The 16236-nt window shown below is 45.9% G+C and overlaps 1 protein-coding gene across 1 annotated transcript in view; it reads right to left on the minus strand.

Annotated features, from left to right (window-relative positions):
• LOC124612259 (proteasome activator complex subunit 4-like) overlaps positions 1–16236 on the minus strand; it is a 231161-nt gene that overhangs the window by 200093 nt on the left and 14832 nt on the right. Inside the window, exon 6 of the mRNA XM_047140346.1 lies at positions 10353–10544. Within this exon, the coding sequence (XP_046996302.1) occupies positions 10353–10544 (192 nt within the window). The remainder of the gene's footprint in view (positions 1–10352; positions 10545–16236) is intronic.

The raw sequence follows: 16236 nt of genomic DNA on the forward strand, positions 1-16236 counted from the left end.
GACGACACAGCGTGGTCGAGTCCTTGCGGGAGAGGCTAAAGGAAGAACGCCATGGGCCTGTATTCACCTTAATGGCACGAAGTTTATTAGACAGTGGAGTAGCCTCCCAAGAATTGGCCCATGACTGTGCAAAGTGGGATTTGATGTGAAGCCGTAAATCCGCTGCAGGAGGGGTTACAGAAAACGGGGGGTAAGTAACTGCTCCCCCAGCCAAACGATCAGCGAGCTCATTACCCGGGATACCCACATGGCCCGGGACCCATAGGAAGTCAATGGAACAAGCAGCACGGTGAAGATCAGCGAGATGGTCATGGATGGCAGAGACCAAGGGATGGCGCGAAAAACACCGGTCAATAGCAAGAAGGCCACTCATCGAGTCCGTACATAACAAAACGCGGTTGTGTTGGGATTGTTTAATAAAGGTAAGGGCCCGGGAAATTGCCATCAATTCCGCAGTAAACACCCCACATGAGGGTGGCAGTAGATGATTTTCCGTTCCAACAAAGGACGTGAAGGCATACCCAACATGATCAGCAGATTTAGAGCCATCAGTGTAAAAAACAACAGCATCCCGAAACTCCCATAAAATTTGGCGGAAAAAGGAACGGAACACCACCGGGGGGATGGAATCTTTCGGACCACGGCGGAGATCCATCCGAATTCGAGGCCGAGGAACTAACCAAGGAGGGGTGGAAGGGAGGGAGCGAGGAAGACAGGACAAAGAAGGAAGCCGAAAATCACGGGTAAGAGACGCAAGGCGCAGCCCAACCGGTAAACCCGCCCGAGGGCGGGAGTCAGGCGGGCGACGTCCATGGTCTGGGAATAGGATAGAATAGGAAGGATGAGCGGGAGAAGAACGGATAGTAAGGGCATAAGACACCAGAAGCTGGGACCGCCGAACAGAAAGGGGGGGGATCCCAGCTTCAACCAGGAGACTATCAACAGGGCTAGTAGGGAAGGCACCGGTGGCCAAACGGATACCACGATGGTGGACTGGATCCAGCACGTGCAGCGTGGAAGGAGCAGCTGAACCATAAACTTGACAACCATAGTCCAAACGTGACAGAACTAGAGCACGATAAAGACGGAGGAGGAGGGAACGGTCCGCACCCCAGGAGGAGTGGGCAAGGAAGCGAAGGACATTGAGTTTACGGAAACATCCTACCTTCAGGAGTCTGATATGGGGCAGCCAAGTGAGCTTGTTGTCGAAAAGAAGACCTAGGAAACGAAACTGTGGAACCACAGGCAATCTTTGTGCAGCGAGATAGAGCTCTGGATCAGGGTGGACCGTAGTACGGCGACAGAAGTGGACCACCCGCGATTTTAAAGGAGAGAATTGAAACCCGTGGGAGAGGGTCCATGCAGAGGCATGCCGTATAGCCACCTGGAGCTGCCGTTCTGCAGATGGCATCGAGGAGGAACTAACCCAAATGCAGAAATCATCCACATACAGGGCAGGGGCGACCAAGGGACCGACAGAGGCCACAAGTCCATCGATAGCAATGAGGAAAAGAAGGACACTCAAGACAGAACCCTGTGGGATGCCCGTCTCCTGGGTCCGTGGAGAACTAAAAGCAGTACCAACTCGAACTCTGAATGACCGATGGATCAGGAACTGGCGGATAAAAATCGGGAGGGGGCCCCGAAGACCCCACTGATGAAGGGTTAGTAAGATGTGATGGCGCCAGGCCGTGTCATAGGCCTTGCGAAGGTCAAAAAACACTGCAACCAAATGGCGGCGCTGGGAAAAAGCCTGCCGAACTGCGGATTCCAAGCGAAGCAAATGATCGATTGGAGATCGTCCCTCTCGAAAGCCACACTGGTAAGGGGACAATAGATCCCGAGATTCGAGGACCCAAGTGAGCCGACGGGCTACCAGCCGTTCAAGTAACTTACAACCAACATTGGTCAAACTAATTGGCCGATAGCTGTCAACAGATAGGGGGTTCTGACCAGGCTTAAGGACAGGAACCACAATGCTATCCCTCCACTGAGAAGGGAAGTCACCCTGGAGCCAGATACGGTTAAACACCCGAAGAAGATGGTGCCGTTGTGGAGCACTGAGATGTTGAAGCAGCTGGTTATGAATGGTATCTGGGCCAGGAGCCGTATCATGAGAAGCAGATAGAGCAGAAAGAAATTCCCATTCAGTGAAAGGTTCGTTGTAAGATTCTGACTCACAAGTGGTGAAACATAAGGTGACAGCTTCAGCCTGCTGTTTTTGATGAAGGAAAGCAGCTGGATAGGAGGCCGACGCTGATGCCACTGCAAAATGGGTCGCAAGATGTTCTGCGAGAACTAATGGGTCCGTACAAATGCCATCTGGGAGGTGAAGGCCTGGGAGGGGGGACTGCCGATGGCAACCTTGGAGAGAGCGAAGTGTAGCCCATACCCGTGACAGAGGGACAGTGGAACCAAGGGAAGAAACGAATCGTTCCCAACATATCCGCTTGCTCTGTTTGATTAAATAACGGGCTTTAGCGCGAAGGCGCTTAAAGGTAGAAAGGCTGGCTACAGATGGGTGCCTCTTAAAGTGTTGCAAAGCTCGACGGCGATCACGGATGGCAATGGCAATGGCCGTACTCCACCACGGGACTTGCCGACGACGAAATTGTCCAGATGAGCGCGGGACAGCAAGGTTAGCAGCGCGAACAATCGCGTCAGACACGTCACGTAGGACGTCATCAATACAACCCGACAAAGAGGGAGAAAACTCGACCTGTGCAGTATATAGAGGCCAATCGGCACGGTGGAAAGACCAACGAGGTAACCTCTCCATCGGGGAGCGGGAAGGGAGCGTGATAATCAACGGGAAATGGTCACTATCACAAAGGTCGTCGTGTGGCGACCAGTGTAATGAAGGGAGGAGAGAGGGAGAAGAAAGAGAAAGATCAATGGCAGAAAAGGTACCATGACCAGCACTGAAATGAGTAGGGGAGCCATCATTAAGAAGGCACAGGTCGTGGTCTGCAATAAATTGGTCGATAAGAAGACCTCGTCTAGATGGAAAGGCACTGCCCCACAAAGGATGATGAGCATTAAAATCCCCAAGGAGGAGGAAGGGAGGAGGAAGTTGCTGAAGAAGGGTGGTTAAGGCAGCAGGTGTAAGAGTCCTGTCAGGAGGGAGATAAAGATTGCATACTGTGACTGCAGAGTCTAAGTGGACCCTAACAGCAACTGCTTCCAATGTAGTTTGGAGAGGAATCCACGTGCTAGCAATGTCTGTACGGACCAACGTACAAACGCCACCAGAAGCCCGCAAGGGTCCGACCCGATTTCGACAGAAAACACGGAACCCACGGAGGGTCGGTGAGTGAGCATCAGTAAAATGAGATTCCTGGAGAACCACACAAGCTGCTGAGTAGGACGAAAGAAGGGATTTCAATTCCGGAAGGTGACGATAGTAGCCATTACAATTCCATTGGAGAACCACAGAACGATGGTTTAAATGAGGGCTGAACACGCTAAATCCAGTCATACCGCCGGGTCCCCACCCGTCACCGACAAGGACGGGGCGACATCCATAAACGACAGGTCAGAATCCGGTTGTGAAGCCGGGGAAGGGACCTCCGGTGACACCAGAGGCTCTTTGTCCCGGGACTTATGTTTCTTCTTCTTTTCAGGCTGAGATCGAGGAGGGCTGTGTGGCATAATGGAGCCAGCTGCAGCAAGATCAGGAACAGAAAGAGACCGGGCGACCTGGGGGCCGATAGACCGCGGCTCTCGCGGTCGCCGCGCTGCAGCAGACCTTTGACCTGGAAGGTGCCGGGAAGGGGCATCCCGGGAGAGGCGCCCTTGACCGGCAGACGCCGAAGGAGTGGGATACTTCTCCGGCTGGGGAGGGGGAGCGGCGCCCAGAGGAGAAGGTGTGGGAGCCGCAGGGGAGGGGGGAAGGAGAGGGGTCCGGGACGGGGGTAAGGAAGGGGGAGGAAGGGATGAAGATGTAACCAAGGCGTAACTAGATGTCATGGACACAGGGTGCAATCGTGCATATTTCTTACGGGCCTCTGTGTAGCTTAAACGATCAAGAGACTTATACTCCTGTATCTTTTTTTCTTTCTTATAGACTGGGCAATCTGCTGAACGTGGAGAATGACTACCATGACAATTTACACATACAGGAGGGGGAACACAGGGACTCCCCTCATGGAGTGGACGTCCACAGTCACCACAGAGAGGGTCCTGGGTACAGCGAGAAGACATGTGGCCAAAACGCAAGCACTTAAAACACCGCATAGGAGGTGGGATGTACGGCTTCACATCACAGCGATAGACCATAATCTTAACTTTCTCAGGAAGGGTATCCCCTTCAAAGGCCAGGATAAAGGCACCAGTATCAATATGATTATCTTTAGGACCCTTCTGAACACGCCGAACAAAGTGAACACCCCGCCGTCCGAGATTGTCCCGAAGTTCCTCATCAGTTTGAAGGATGAGGTCTCTGTGAAAAATCACACCTTGTACCATATTTAGAGACTGGTGAGGGGTAATGGGCACGGGAATTGTGCCAAGATGGGTACAGGCACGAAGGGCCGCAGATTGGGCAGCCGAAACAGTTTTTATCAGTAATGAACCCGACCGCATCTTGCTCAGGGAGTCCACTTCGCCGAACTTGTCTTCAATGTGTTCCACAAAGAATAAAGGTTTGACACTGGTGAAAGTATCTCCATCAGTCCTGGTGCAAACTAGATAACGGGGGAAAGGTTTTGCCCCTAGACGACGGGCCTGACCCTCCTCCCAGGGGGTAGCCACGGAAGGGAAGGCCGAAGGGGCAAGAGAAGCAGCACTTGAGGAATCAGTACCACGCAGAGAGACGGCCGCAGAAGAGCGGCCAGAGGTTTGGACCCTTATGCGTTTCATCTGCATAGCGTCCGCCCTGATACCACCCACTCCGATCAGGGGCTCTCCTCACGGGCGCCACCCAGCCACAGCAAGGGCCGTCTGGCACGGCGGCCATTGCCGGGAGTTCCGATGCTCCAGGATGACGAGCAACCACTCCAAGGCATGCATGAGGAGGTCACAGCTCAGGTATCAGAAGTGTGATCCCTGTGTGTTCAGGGGGCTCAACCAAAAGGGTACATAGCGACCCCACCACACGGGCTGGCTACCGTGCTGGCTATGCACCCTAGCATCAGACAACGACGTAGAGGAAAAGGTGGAATATACTAGGAGGGCACACGTCGGAGACACTAGGTAAGGTGCTCTTCCCCAAATGGCTCACACTACGGAAGAGAAATTTTGGAATGGAGGTCAAACCCCAGAGGGGGACCAAGGAATGCCAAAAGGAGGAGATGATTACGCAACAAAGCCAGAGTGTAAAACCAACAGAACCAGGAGGATAGCGGGGGCCAACATAAGCAAGGACACCAATAGAGGGAGAGGAGAGGGCGAGGGGAAAGGGGTATGGAGGGGAAAGGAGGGGAAGGGAAAGGAAATGCAGCCCGGGAGAGAAAGAAGGCTGCAATGGCTCGGGGCCCCGTGCTCGCCACGCACGTATCCACGAAAGAGTTGTGGACCCCCTGGGGGGGGGGGGGGGGGGGGGGAGGGAGGGAGCGAGGGAGGAAGGAGGGCGACAGAGGGGGAGGGAGGGGGACAGAGGGGGACGGGCGATGGACGGGGGATGGAGGGAGGGATTTTTGTTTCAGGGTAAGTTTTCTTGTTTACGTGTTAATGCTGTACTGGGACAGAAGGCTTCTAAAGAGAGGGGAGGTGATATTGATTCCTGCCCTCAGTTTGCCATACGGAACAAAAGGCCGGAAAAGAAGAAGGCTAGTTTTGACAGTGCTGTATCTCATCGACGGGGCAGGAGCAAGGGCACTCCAAGATCATCATCTGGCCAGAGAAGTTTTATTGTCCAGGTAACGAGACGTGGTGCCATCCACTCACAGACGGTTGTTAGGTTTAGCATTTAATGTATGGGTAATGTGCAATAAAATTAAGATACTGGAGCATATATTTCAGGGTTACGGCAATTAGCAAATACTTATGGAATGCTCAGAGAGGTCTCAAAGGAGCACAGGAAATTGCGTGAGCGTATGCGTGCCTGAAGGTGCAGATGCAGGTGGTGAGCACAGTGGTGCTGCACAAATCCTGGAGAATGAAGATAGGCTTTGGCAGTAAACTATTCAAAACCACATTCGGAATAGCACACACAACCGATGTGACCCAACTGAACAGAATGGCAGAAGCCACAAGGGGGTTAGCAGGGGCAAACTGTAGAGTGGCTTTCCGCACAGAATGTGAACTTCCGAGAGTAGTGTGTTAAACACCACATGCCCGCTGCAACAGCTGACAAAGGAAATCGTGGATTACCCTCAGATAGCAATCTGAACCAAGATCTGGACGTCATACAAACACAGATGCAAGTACTAGATGCAAGACTTAACTATGAAGAGGGTATTGCAGTCATTGGGGATGTTATCTGGGACACGTGGATGGAATTAACAAATTTGCATGAAGTTGTCCATCAAGCGCTGCAGGAACAGTTAAGTCCCATCTTCTTCTCGTTTTAGCACTACCTGAAAAGACTGAGCAAGGTGCAAGAAGAATTACCACTAGAATTACAGCTAATATTGGAGCCGAGCAGACCAAAATTACAGCTAACAGTGGAGCTGAGCAGCCAGAACTTGCCATCCTACTATCAAGTTGTTATGGTGGCTGTAATGTATTGGTGAAGATATCGGTGGCTGACAAGCAAGCAGTCTTTAGGTGCACAGTGCACACTTATCCTGTGAAGTTGTAAACAGTTGGAAGATTTGTGCAAGTGAGAGACATACAGGTGCTACAATTAACAGAAGACAGCGGCTGACACGTGGTGATGACCAAGGGTGAGCTCCAGCAATGTCAGAGTGGGTTAGTCACCATATGCCCAACTCACAAGATAGCAATGAGTTGGAGTGCATCCATCACACAACTATTCAAGGATAAAACAGAGGAGTGACCTTGCCAGAAGAAGCTGGTCGAACAGGAACCATACTTTCAGAGAGCAGATGTAAAATGGATATACTGAGTCTACAACAATGCAGTGATGGCTGCTAGTTGCTATCAGCAAGTGAAACTCATGAGGGCAAGGTATTTAGAACTGTGAGGTAGTGGCCTATTAACCAATGGGACTGTGAAATTATGGGACCCATGTTTCATTTACCATTTTCTATGAGGGGAGTTACACTGCTGAATGTAACGTAGCCATAGCTGTATTGGCCCGACAAACCAGGAACTGAGCCTGGACCATTCATTAAGTTGGAGGGTAGCTGCACAGCTGGTACAGATTACTGCAGTGCAATTGTGGAACAGTACTGAGAAACAAGAATCAGGTAGCCTAACTGATCTCGAGTGCCGCAAATCCAACTGCCATGGAGACTGATTTTGCTCTCCCTAGCTCTTATGTATCTGAAACAACAACCAGTATAAGTACCTAATCCAAGAGTAATTCAAGTTCCCGTAGACTGTAGCAAGAGATAAAAGACAGATTTACGGAGTATGAGATCAGTATAGTAACTTTTGTAGTAGTTAAGAGTGACTGATTTAGTATTATATATTTGCTTTACAGATTAAGCGGTAGAAGCAATTTAAAACAGAGAACTGAGCTAGGCAAGACCTGAGGAGCCATCTTTGATTAAAATTATTAGTCTTTATCTAAAATAATGAGAAGCAGTGTGGATGCCACTGTGGATAGTTGCATTAACAGCCACGAGCCTATGGCAATTAATGTGGAGACATGTGGGTCACAATAACAGACGCAAGGGGATTGCAAAGCCAGGATACCAGAGCACAACAGTGAACTCTATCACAGATCGGTAACTGTGTAGCCAATGGGGTGATGTCACCACACCATGTCAGGCTCCTGTTATGGGCAACATGATTACGTGCACAGTTCCAATGAAATGAATGTGTGCCAGAGGCATATGAATAATTCTGGATTTTGAGGCAAGGATCACTTATCTCCAGAAACCAGCAGCCCCTGGACTATGCTGGACAGGAAGATGACTGGGCACCGCCAGCAGCAGCCCCCGTGGGTTCGAGACTGTGCTGCAACTGCCGTCAGCACTATGCCCTTCACAGGACTTGGTGCCACAATGGGACTTGGTGTCACAGCTCCACTGAACTGCCATCCATGCTTGCTGCCGCCAACACTAGGTACTAGTGAGACTTAGCACCACAGTGCCAGGTGCTGTCCAACTCCTGCCAGAGAGCAGCGAGTTTGACCCAACACACAATCATTTTCACATGCCATCATGGCAAGGGACCACTCAGCCTCCACGATGCTGAGGGAAGTAGTGCGCCACTGACAGCTATGACCATGGACTCCAAAGGTTGCTGGCTTTCCACGGGCTTGCTGTCAGCACAGCAGGGCACCGGCTCAGTAGCTAGTACAGGAGCCACTGCCCATATGTCAGCACCAGCAATGGACAACAAGGTGTCATCACCTCACGTCATGTACTGAAGTCAACAAAAGTCATTCTGAATTGTCACCAGTGTTTCCACAGGGGACTCTGGACCCACCAATCACCCAGCACCCTTCATTATACACCATATGACAACAGTCTTGAGTGTAGCACAATACTACAACAACATTTTTCTAGAAAGCATCTGAATTATACCTACTACATGAATGAGACAGTATTACTGTTACCTCTGGCACTCAGAAATACACAAATTGAAACTACTTTATTTGCAACTAATTGTCTGTATGCAAGTGTTTTTTTTTTTTTTTTTTTTTTTTTTTTTCATAACTGGGTCTAAAAATTTACAAAAATAAGAATAGTCTGTCACATTAAAGATTCAATATGTTTTCTGTACACTAGGCAGCACAAAAACTGGTTGCCCTAAGAATTTTAAGTTTAGCCGTCTGCAAGATGTGGGAACACTGCAGGATGCGCAAGTGTCTGGAGGAAGTGTCTTCAGTTTGAGTTATTATACTGCTGCATTCGCTCATGGTTTAGTGGTAAACATTAAATAATATAGCTGCAGAGTCAAGAATTCTGAGTCCATTCATTCCTTTATTTTTCTTTTTTTAACTGCATTTGAGCCATCTGCTAAAGTTACCAGTCTAATGGAACCTCAAAGGTAACTTCTTCACTTTATAATTCACCAGCAATAGAAAAACCTTTCACGGGAAAGCTCATGGCTGCTTGAAGATACAAACCATTTATGCTCGAGAGTTTCCTCACACTACAGCGGCCACCAGTAATTGGCCATCCACTGATGGCCACCGGCCGTCGTCCGACCCTGCGAATGCAGCACAATGCATCTTGGGAACGTTTCTGCACTCACATTGTTAAGCATAAAATTATTTCTTATTGTAGTCTGATTTTCTGGACAAAATAACTCTGATAAACTGAGTGAACATCGTGCAGTTACAGAACATGCTTAAGTTACTAGAGTGTATTTATCAACTATCATTTTCTTATTTAAAGTTCTACTATCTATCCTGAAGTTACAAACTGAATTTTGCTTACTGGAATATTACATACATTGTTTAAGTGTTACAAAACAGTGTCGCAAGGAGGCTGGCCGCTGTGGCCGGGCGGTTGTAGGTGCTTCAGTCCGGAAGCGTGCGACTTCTACGGTTGCAGGTTCGAATCCTGCCTCTGGCATGGATGTGTGTGATGTCCTTAGGTTTAAGTAGTTCTAAGTCTACGGGACTGATGACCTCAGATGTTAAGTCCCATAGTGCTCAGAGCCATCTGAACCATTTTTGTCACAAGTGGAGTATATTGAATATTTGTTGTATTTGGTATCCTTTGGGTTTAATACAGGGATGGAGGCAGGTTTAAACATTTGTGTCATGTGAGGAGAGTGCTATTTGACCAATTGTATTGGAAAAGGTTTTCTCGTTTCAAGAAAGGTCGTTCTGTTGTGGATGGTTTTCCACATTCAAGAAGTCTTGATGACTGAAATATGTGATGAACTATGACCATTTAACCTTTTGTGGAACACTTGCATTTAATAGGCAAGAAATCAAAGGGGTGACTGTTACTACTGAGACTCCTTACAGGCACAAAGTAAGAAAGTGACCAACAAGACTGTAATAAATATTGTTACTATGTGATAAAGCACACCTCTGATTTCACAAACAAAGCTATTCCAGAAAGTCATCCCTTAAGCACTTATTCTTCCGATGTGCCCTCAATGTTCACCTTTTTGTTCTTTATCGTACAACTGCTGACAAAATTTAATTCCAGACAAAAATGCACTTCCAGAGGGGGAGGGGGGAGGGGGGAGGGAGGAGAGGGAGGGGGAGGGACGAAGAGAGAGGGACTGTACAGCTCAGACACTGAAAGACTGTACAGCTCTACAACATTTTCATATACATACTGAGAGCAGTGCAAAACAGAAATAGATTTGCTTACCAGTACAGCAACAATCCAAAGTGCCATTGGAGCAGCCTCTATTTTGTGAAGCCTAGTTTGTTGGACTTGTTTATAAGAAACTGGCAGATAAAGACTCTGCAAGAACCTTGTGAACATAAGTGGTATATATGGTTCCCAATCAATATATCCAATATTGTGATGGGCAAGACGAGCCATCAACCACATGATTTCCTGCAAAACATGAGAGTATAAGTTAAATTATGCAATAACCTCACCATTACTTGCAATAGACCACAGTCCACAAGCAACTCTGTAAGATGTACTTAGATATGGTATTATATAGAACAGTATGAAGTGAAATAAATTTTTGCAAAAAAACTTTATTCCAAATAATAGTTAGTGTCAGGGAAGAGTAACACACTCTGAAACAGAACACCAGATTGGGTGTCAAGCTTAACTCTAACAACATTCACATCTAGTATTTAATAAGACTCCCTCTTTATTCATCTCACTATTTGTACACAATATTTATAATAGTTTCATATGGTATCTCAGTATTTTTCCATCTGCATGAGAAGTTAACGGAGAAGATACTCAAAGGTAATTTTAATGGGAGGGTCATCTAGAACTGGGCTTCACCAAGATGTCCATTTTCTGTAGAGATGTATATTGGTGGAACATATATAACTACAGCGAGAAGCGTGAGGCGCTGGCCTGTAATGTTATGCTGGTTCAAAATCTGCTGAAATGTAAAAGAATTTGTCCATGTTCATGACAACAGCTAATATTGTGAATAGTTCATCAGACAGGGGCATAAATTCAGTGGAGTACAAATAATTTTCTTCTTTGTTGCAACAGCTGATTCCTGAAAATAATCTAGAATTCTTCCGATATGCAAACTTTACATGTGATTTGTGTAATAATCAAATTTACACAGGCACCACTTTAAATAATACTGTTCATCACACTGTCATGGCAAACAACAAACATAAATTCCATGTAAAAATCTGATGGAAAACTGACCTGCTGGCTTCAAAATTCTGCCATTATTTATAGCAAACACGTAATAGATTAATTATTATAAACAGACTTTAAGTGAGTCACAATTAAAAGTTTTATACTGAATTGACAATTCAGATGGTACAATACTTCTAATTTACAAGTTAATGTTTTTAAATACAAAGGTCGCAGTAATCAGTATGTTTTCGTAGTGACATACGAAATATTCAATTTAACAATTCAGTTACTCATTTCTTTACTTATGGCCAAACTAGTTAATAAAAATAGTTCCTACCATATACTGAGAGATGAAATTAAATATAGAATTTCATGATATAGGCAAAACTTATGTATTTGACTTGGTTATCAGGAAGTTAGATTTGTTTGCATTTGCTAATAATGTCCTCATCATGAATTGTACAGTTTTAACATATTTACTTGTTTCTATAACTTTGAACATATGAAAAGTTTAACACTTTGGGTCCTGAGACATTGTGCACGAGTGTCTGCCATAAAGACTGGCTGATTTTAACATATTTTAAACTACTATAACTCATGAAAGGTTTCAGTTATAGCAATAAAAGTACTCTTATTGAAAACTTAAGACTTTCTTGTTTAAAACCATATATAATACCTTTCTCTTGAATTAATACATACATTTGACAAGCGTTATTATTATAACATTGTTTTTGAAAAAAGGAAAAATTGGTCAAATGTATATTCACTTTATTTTCTACAAGGAATTTTTTTTTTTATTTTACACAAAAATTGTAATTATGATGGATACAGTATGTCTTATCTACAGTAACCTCCTGTAACTATTTTAGGATGCAATTCTGCACTTTGTGTGATCATGTCGACGCTACTGAGACCGCGCGGGAAAAAAATCGCCGCTCACAAAACCCGACAAATAAAAAAGGAAACTACCCTTCCACAGTATGCCCGCACCATCTAGAGACCAATACTCGAATTACAGTCCATGCAGCGCCTCCCAGACAAGCGGGAGCTGTAAGAACACACAAAGGAAGGAAGGGGAAGAACGAGAACATGCGCCCGTAAAATTACGGGCGCCGGACTTCCGGGCAGGCCGCGCATGCCCTTATTTTTACAGGCGTGGGCGCCTAAGTGATAAGAACATTTAAGAGAAATACATTTTTGTTAATATTACACTGAAATATGATGGTAGTAATGCTTGATAAATTACACTGCATCACACATTGCTTGTAATTATATTCCTGAAAATTACGAAACAGTCAGATAATCTTATTCATTGCTACCAGTGTCAGCAGTACATTTCAATACATAGGATATTATCACATAGTTATTATTTCCACAATATTTCCCTAAGGTGACTTTTATTCATGTTTGGCAGTTTCATATTATTGTCTTTTGGTATTGTTTACATCCACAGTTACATGTATTTGCTAGAAAATTCATATTTCAGATCTGGACATCAGTATTTAGTAAATGAATATTCTATATGTGACTTTGGATACGGTTTAAATCAGCTGTTACACTTCAGACCACACCATCTTTCAGTTGATCATAATTGTACCATCGTAAATTACACATATTCTATACAGAAAAGTCGACAGAGTGTGGTGTTATGTATCACTCCAGAGGAGCAATGCATATCCCTATAATACAACGCACTAAAACCTACACACCAAAAGCTGAGGCCAGAGTCCGGCAACATCATGCAACCTTAAAACTTTCACTACACTCGCCTCGTTATAAGCCAAAAATAGAGGGCTGATCTACAACAAGATTCACTTATGCCCTCTCATAATGATAGAAACCATACTCAGTTATAATGTCGAATACAGTGATCTGCACACCACAGACATCACAGAAGGGAAGATGGGTGATCCTCTCACTGGAATAAAAAACCACATGTTAGGGGACTGTCTCCGATACAGAGGCATGTAAGGATAACTTCATGCCACTTGAGCAACCGGCAGGAGAAATGCCACAGCTGGATACTTGACTGCATCAAATGCAACTTACTGTTAGTTTCTGCCAATCACATACTCCCCCTCCCACAACTGCACGGACCTCTGACAGAACACAGAAATAACAGCCTGTAGGGAATCATGCAATGAGTCACACCATGTCTGCTGCAGGCCTCCTTGGCAGACCGACCAGCACGTTCATTTTCCTGACTCCCTGCAGGCCCTGGCACACTGCAGAATGATATAGTTCCCCTGCTGCTGGAGGAAGTACAGTTGGTCATGTATCAGCTGTGCCAACTTCTTAGCTAGGTACACGTTGTGCAATGATCTTAGTGCACTAAGCGAATTGATGTGCCCCAAACATGCCACACCTGCTCCAGCACTCTCTGGATAACATGGAGCTCTGCCAAAAAACTGGTCTAGGCATGGGGAAGGCGATCCTGATGGCAAGGCTTGGGAACACTACTAACAGTAGAGTGACGCATATCTACAATGGTAAAAAAACAGAGAGTGAAATGTAATGTCTCGTGTAATCTCTCTCGAAATTTGTAAAGTCTAAAATAAGTCTGGGCCTTTGGAGGAGTCAAGGTGATACTCTAAGGCAACCCTGATGTGGAACATTAAAACTACCCACAACCTTCTAAAAGGCAATCCTTCATACAAATCCCAAAGGGCTTGGTTGGTTATTGCCAATTACAAAAAAGCCTTGCCATTGGAGGGTAAACAATGGTATAGTGCGCATGCGTGTATGATGTGGATAGCATTTTATATGCCTGACGAACCATGAGAAGCGATTGTCTGGTGTGAATCAGTGGTTCTGCAGCCTCAGCACAGAGGCTTGCACAGAATGCCCCAGTGGCCAGCTGAATCCCTTCATGGTGCACCATGTCCAGCAGAGAAGCCACTGGACCACTGGGCACCTTCCTTCTCTCTCAGAAATCCTCCTGTTGGTCTCCCATACAACAGTACTCTTGTACTGTTCATGGAGCAGTTAATGGTCATCAGGAATTGTTGCCACGATCTCTTCTTGCTCTGTCGAATAAACCAGCGACATTTAGCCCTTGCCGACAGAAAAACAGTGAGGTTCTCTGCAATTGGCCAGCACTTGAACCAATGCAGAGCTGCCAACCTGGTCCTGATTGCAGAGCAGCAGCCGTCACTCCTCAAGGGACAGACAGCCTTTTCAGTTGCCCAGAAAACTGCAGAGGTAACACTTCAGCGACATGGTGGATAATTTACACAATTGGTCCAACCATTCTTGGATGCTGATACAATGTTTATACTCAGCATGGTAGCTGTAAAGTGTCTCTACTGCGCACCCATCACAGGGGTTTTCTGTTAGGCATCACTCTGTCTGGCAGGTGAATCCAGATCAAGAAGTAATCACTGCCATTTAAGTCAGTGGACGCTTTCTATTGAGCAATGTAGGCAAGGGCTGGACAGCAAAGTGGCAAATAGATAGCAGAAAACAGCCCTGTTGCAGTGCAATAGCAGAAAACAACCCTGTTGCAGTGCAAAAGTGTGTGCTTGAGCCCATATTTACCAAATACACAAATGAAGACATGAGAAACCTTTCCGTTGCTCTACCCATGGAGCAGGTAGTTGCAGAGCCCCAAAGCATATTTTGTGCATTAAAATCACCAGAGAGGATGAAGAGGTTGGGGGTCAAGTAAGAAGGTTATAGAGATCCACTTCATCAAGCACGACATGTGGTTGCAGGTAGAGGTAACATATGGTCAACCAATGACGAACATGCACGGACACTGTAGTGCTGGTAGGTTGGTCATGAGGAAGACAGGCAAGGAGTGGTACGTGCTGTTGTGAAAAATAAAATTAAAAATTTGTGTAGGTAACTAGCTACAGCCATGAGATACTTACAGAAAAGCACTTTTATTTGTCATTAGCTGTATATATATCATTTATTTTTGACCAGTTTCAGTTATTTCAACCATCATCAACAGGAACAAAATGATATAAAAATACATATTTCTTAAAGAGGACACTTTCATATACCACATGTAACAAGGGCAAAACGTGGAATGCAGCATAACCCAATTTTGAAAATACACTGAAAAACTCAGGTAAGTTATAAATATGCTCCTGACAGTTCAAACATGCCTTTTTAAACCAACCCATGTTATAACTTTTCTTCCAGTTGAATGATGGTTGAAACAACCAAAACCATTCACAAATAACTGCAATATATACATCTAATGCCAAATAAAGATGCTTTTCTATAAATTGACAAAAATAGCCACTCCTCCTTCAGCTCTGTCTCCACTGAGGTTGTCCTGTTTGTGGGGAACATATCCACGTAGTGCAGGGGCGTCAGATGATTTGAAACGAGTCTCCTGAAGACAAATACACAATGATCGACACTTGGACATAGTTCCTCCATGTGCAACCTGAACCCCTACAAGTTCCACTGAAGTATGGAAGCCTTCTTAACAGTTGTAGGTCTGCCCCTGTCTTACCCCCTATCGTTCCGCCATGGTGGAGAGACTGCAGCAGCGGAGGAAGGATTTTTTTTTTGGGGGGGGGGGGGGGGGGGGGGGGTGGTCACTTGAAGGATTCACCAGTGACCTCAGGCAAACAATGTCCATACCATCAATTGTGTGGTCACTGTCGGATGCAATGGACAGGACAAGGTTGCATAGTCTGAGGGCTTCACAGTGGATTGCTTTGGCCTGTTGGTCTTTGTCCCCAGCTTGGTTTGTGGCAAGGTCAATGTAACAAACACTTTGCCAGATCTCTTCCTCTGTCTGTCTTTACCTTGGCCAACACTGTGTTTAGAAACTATTAATGTTTCATCAATAGAAAGGCTGAGCTGCAGAACCATTGGGGCAGGATGACAGCTGCATTTGCAGTTGTAAGCAGATGCGCCCTGCTCAACCGACATAGTCCGAGTGCTAACAATGATCTTCTGGACATGCTGCTTCAACAGAAAGGCAAAAGACTTCACAAAACTTGGT

The sequence above is a fragment of the Schistocerca americana genome, chromosome 4, assembly GCF_021461395.2.
Source record: "Schistocerca americana isolate TAMUIC-IGC-003095 chromosome 4, iqSchAmer2.1, whole genome shotgun sequence".
NCBI lineage: Eukaryota > Metazoa > Arthropoda > Insecta > Orthoptera > Acrididae > Schistocerca > Schistocerca americana.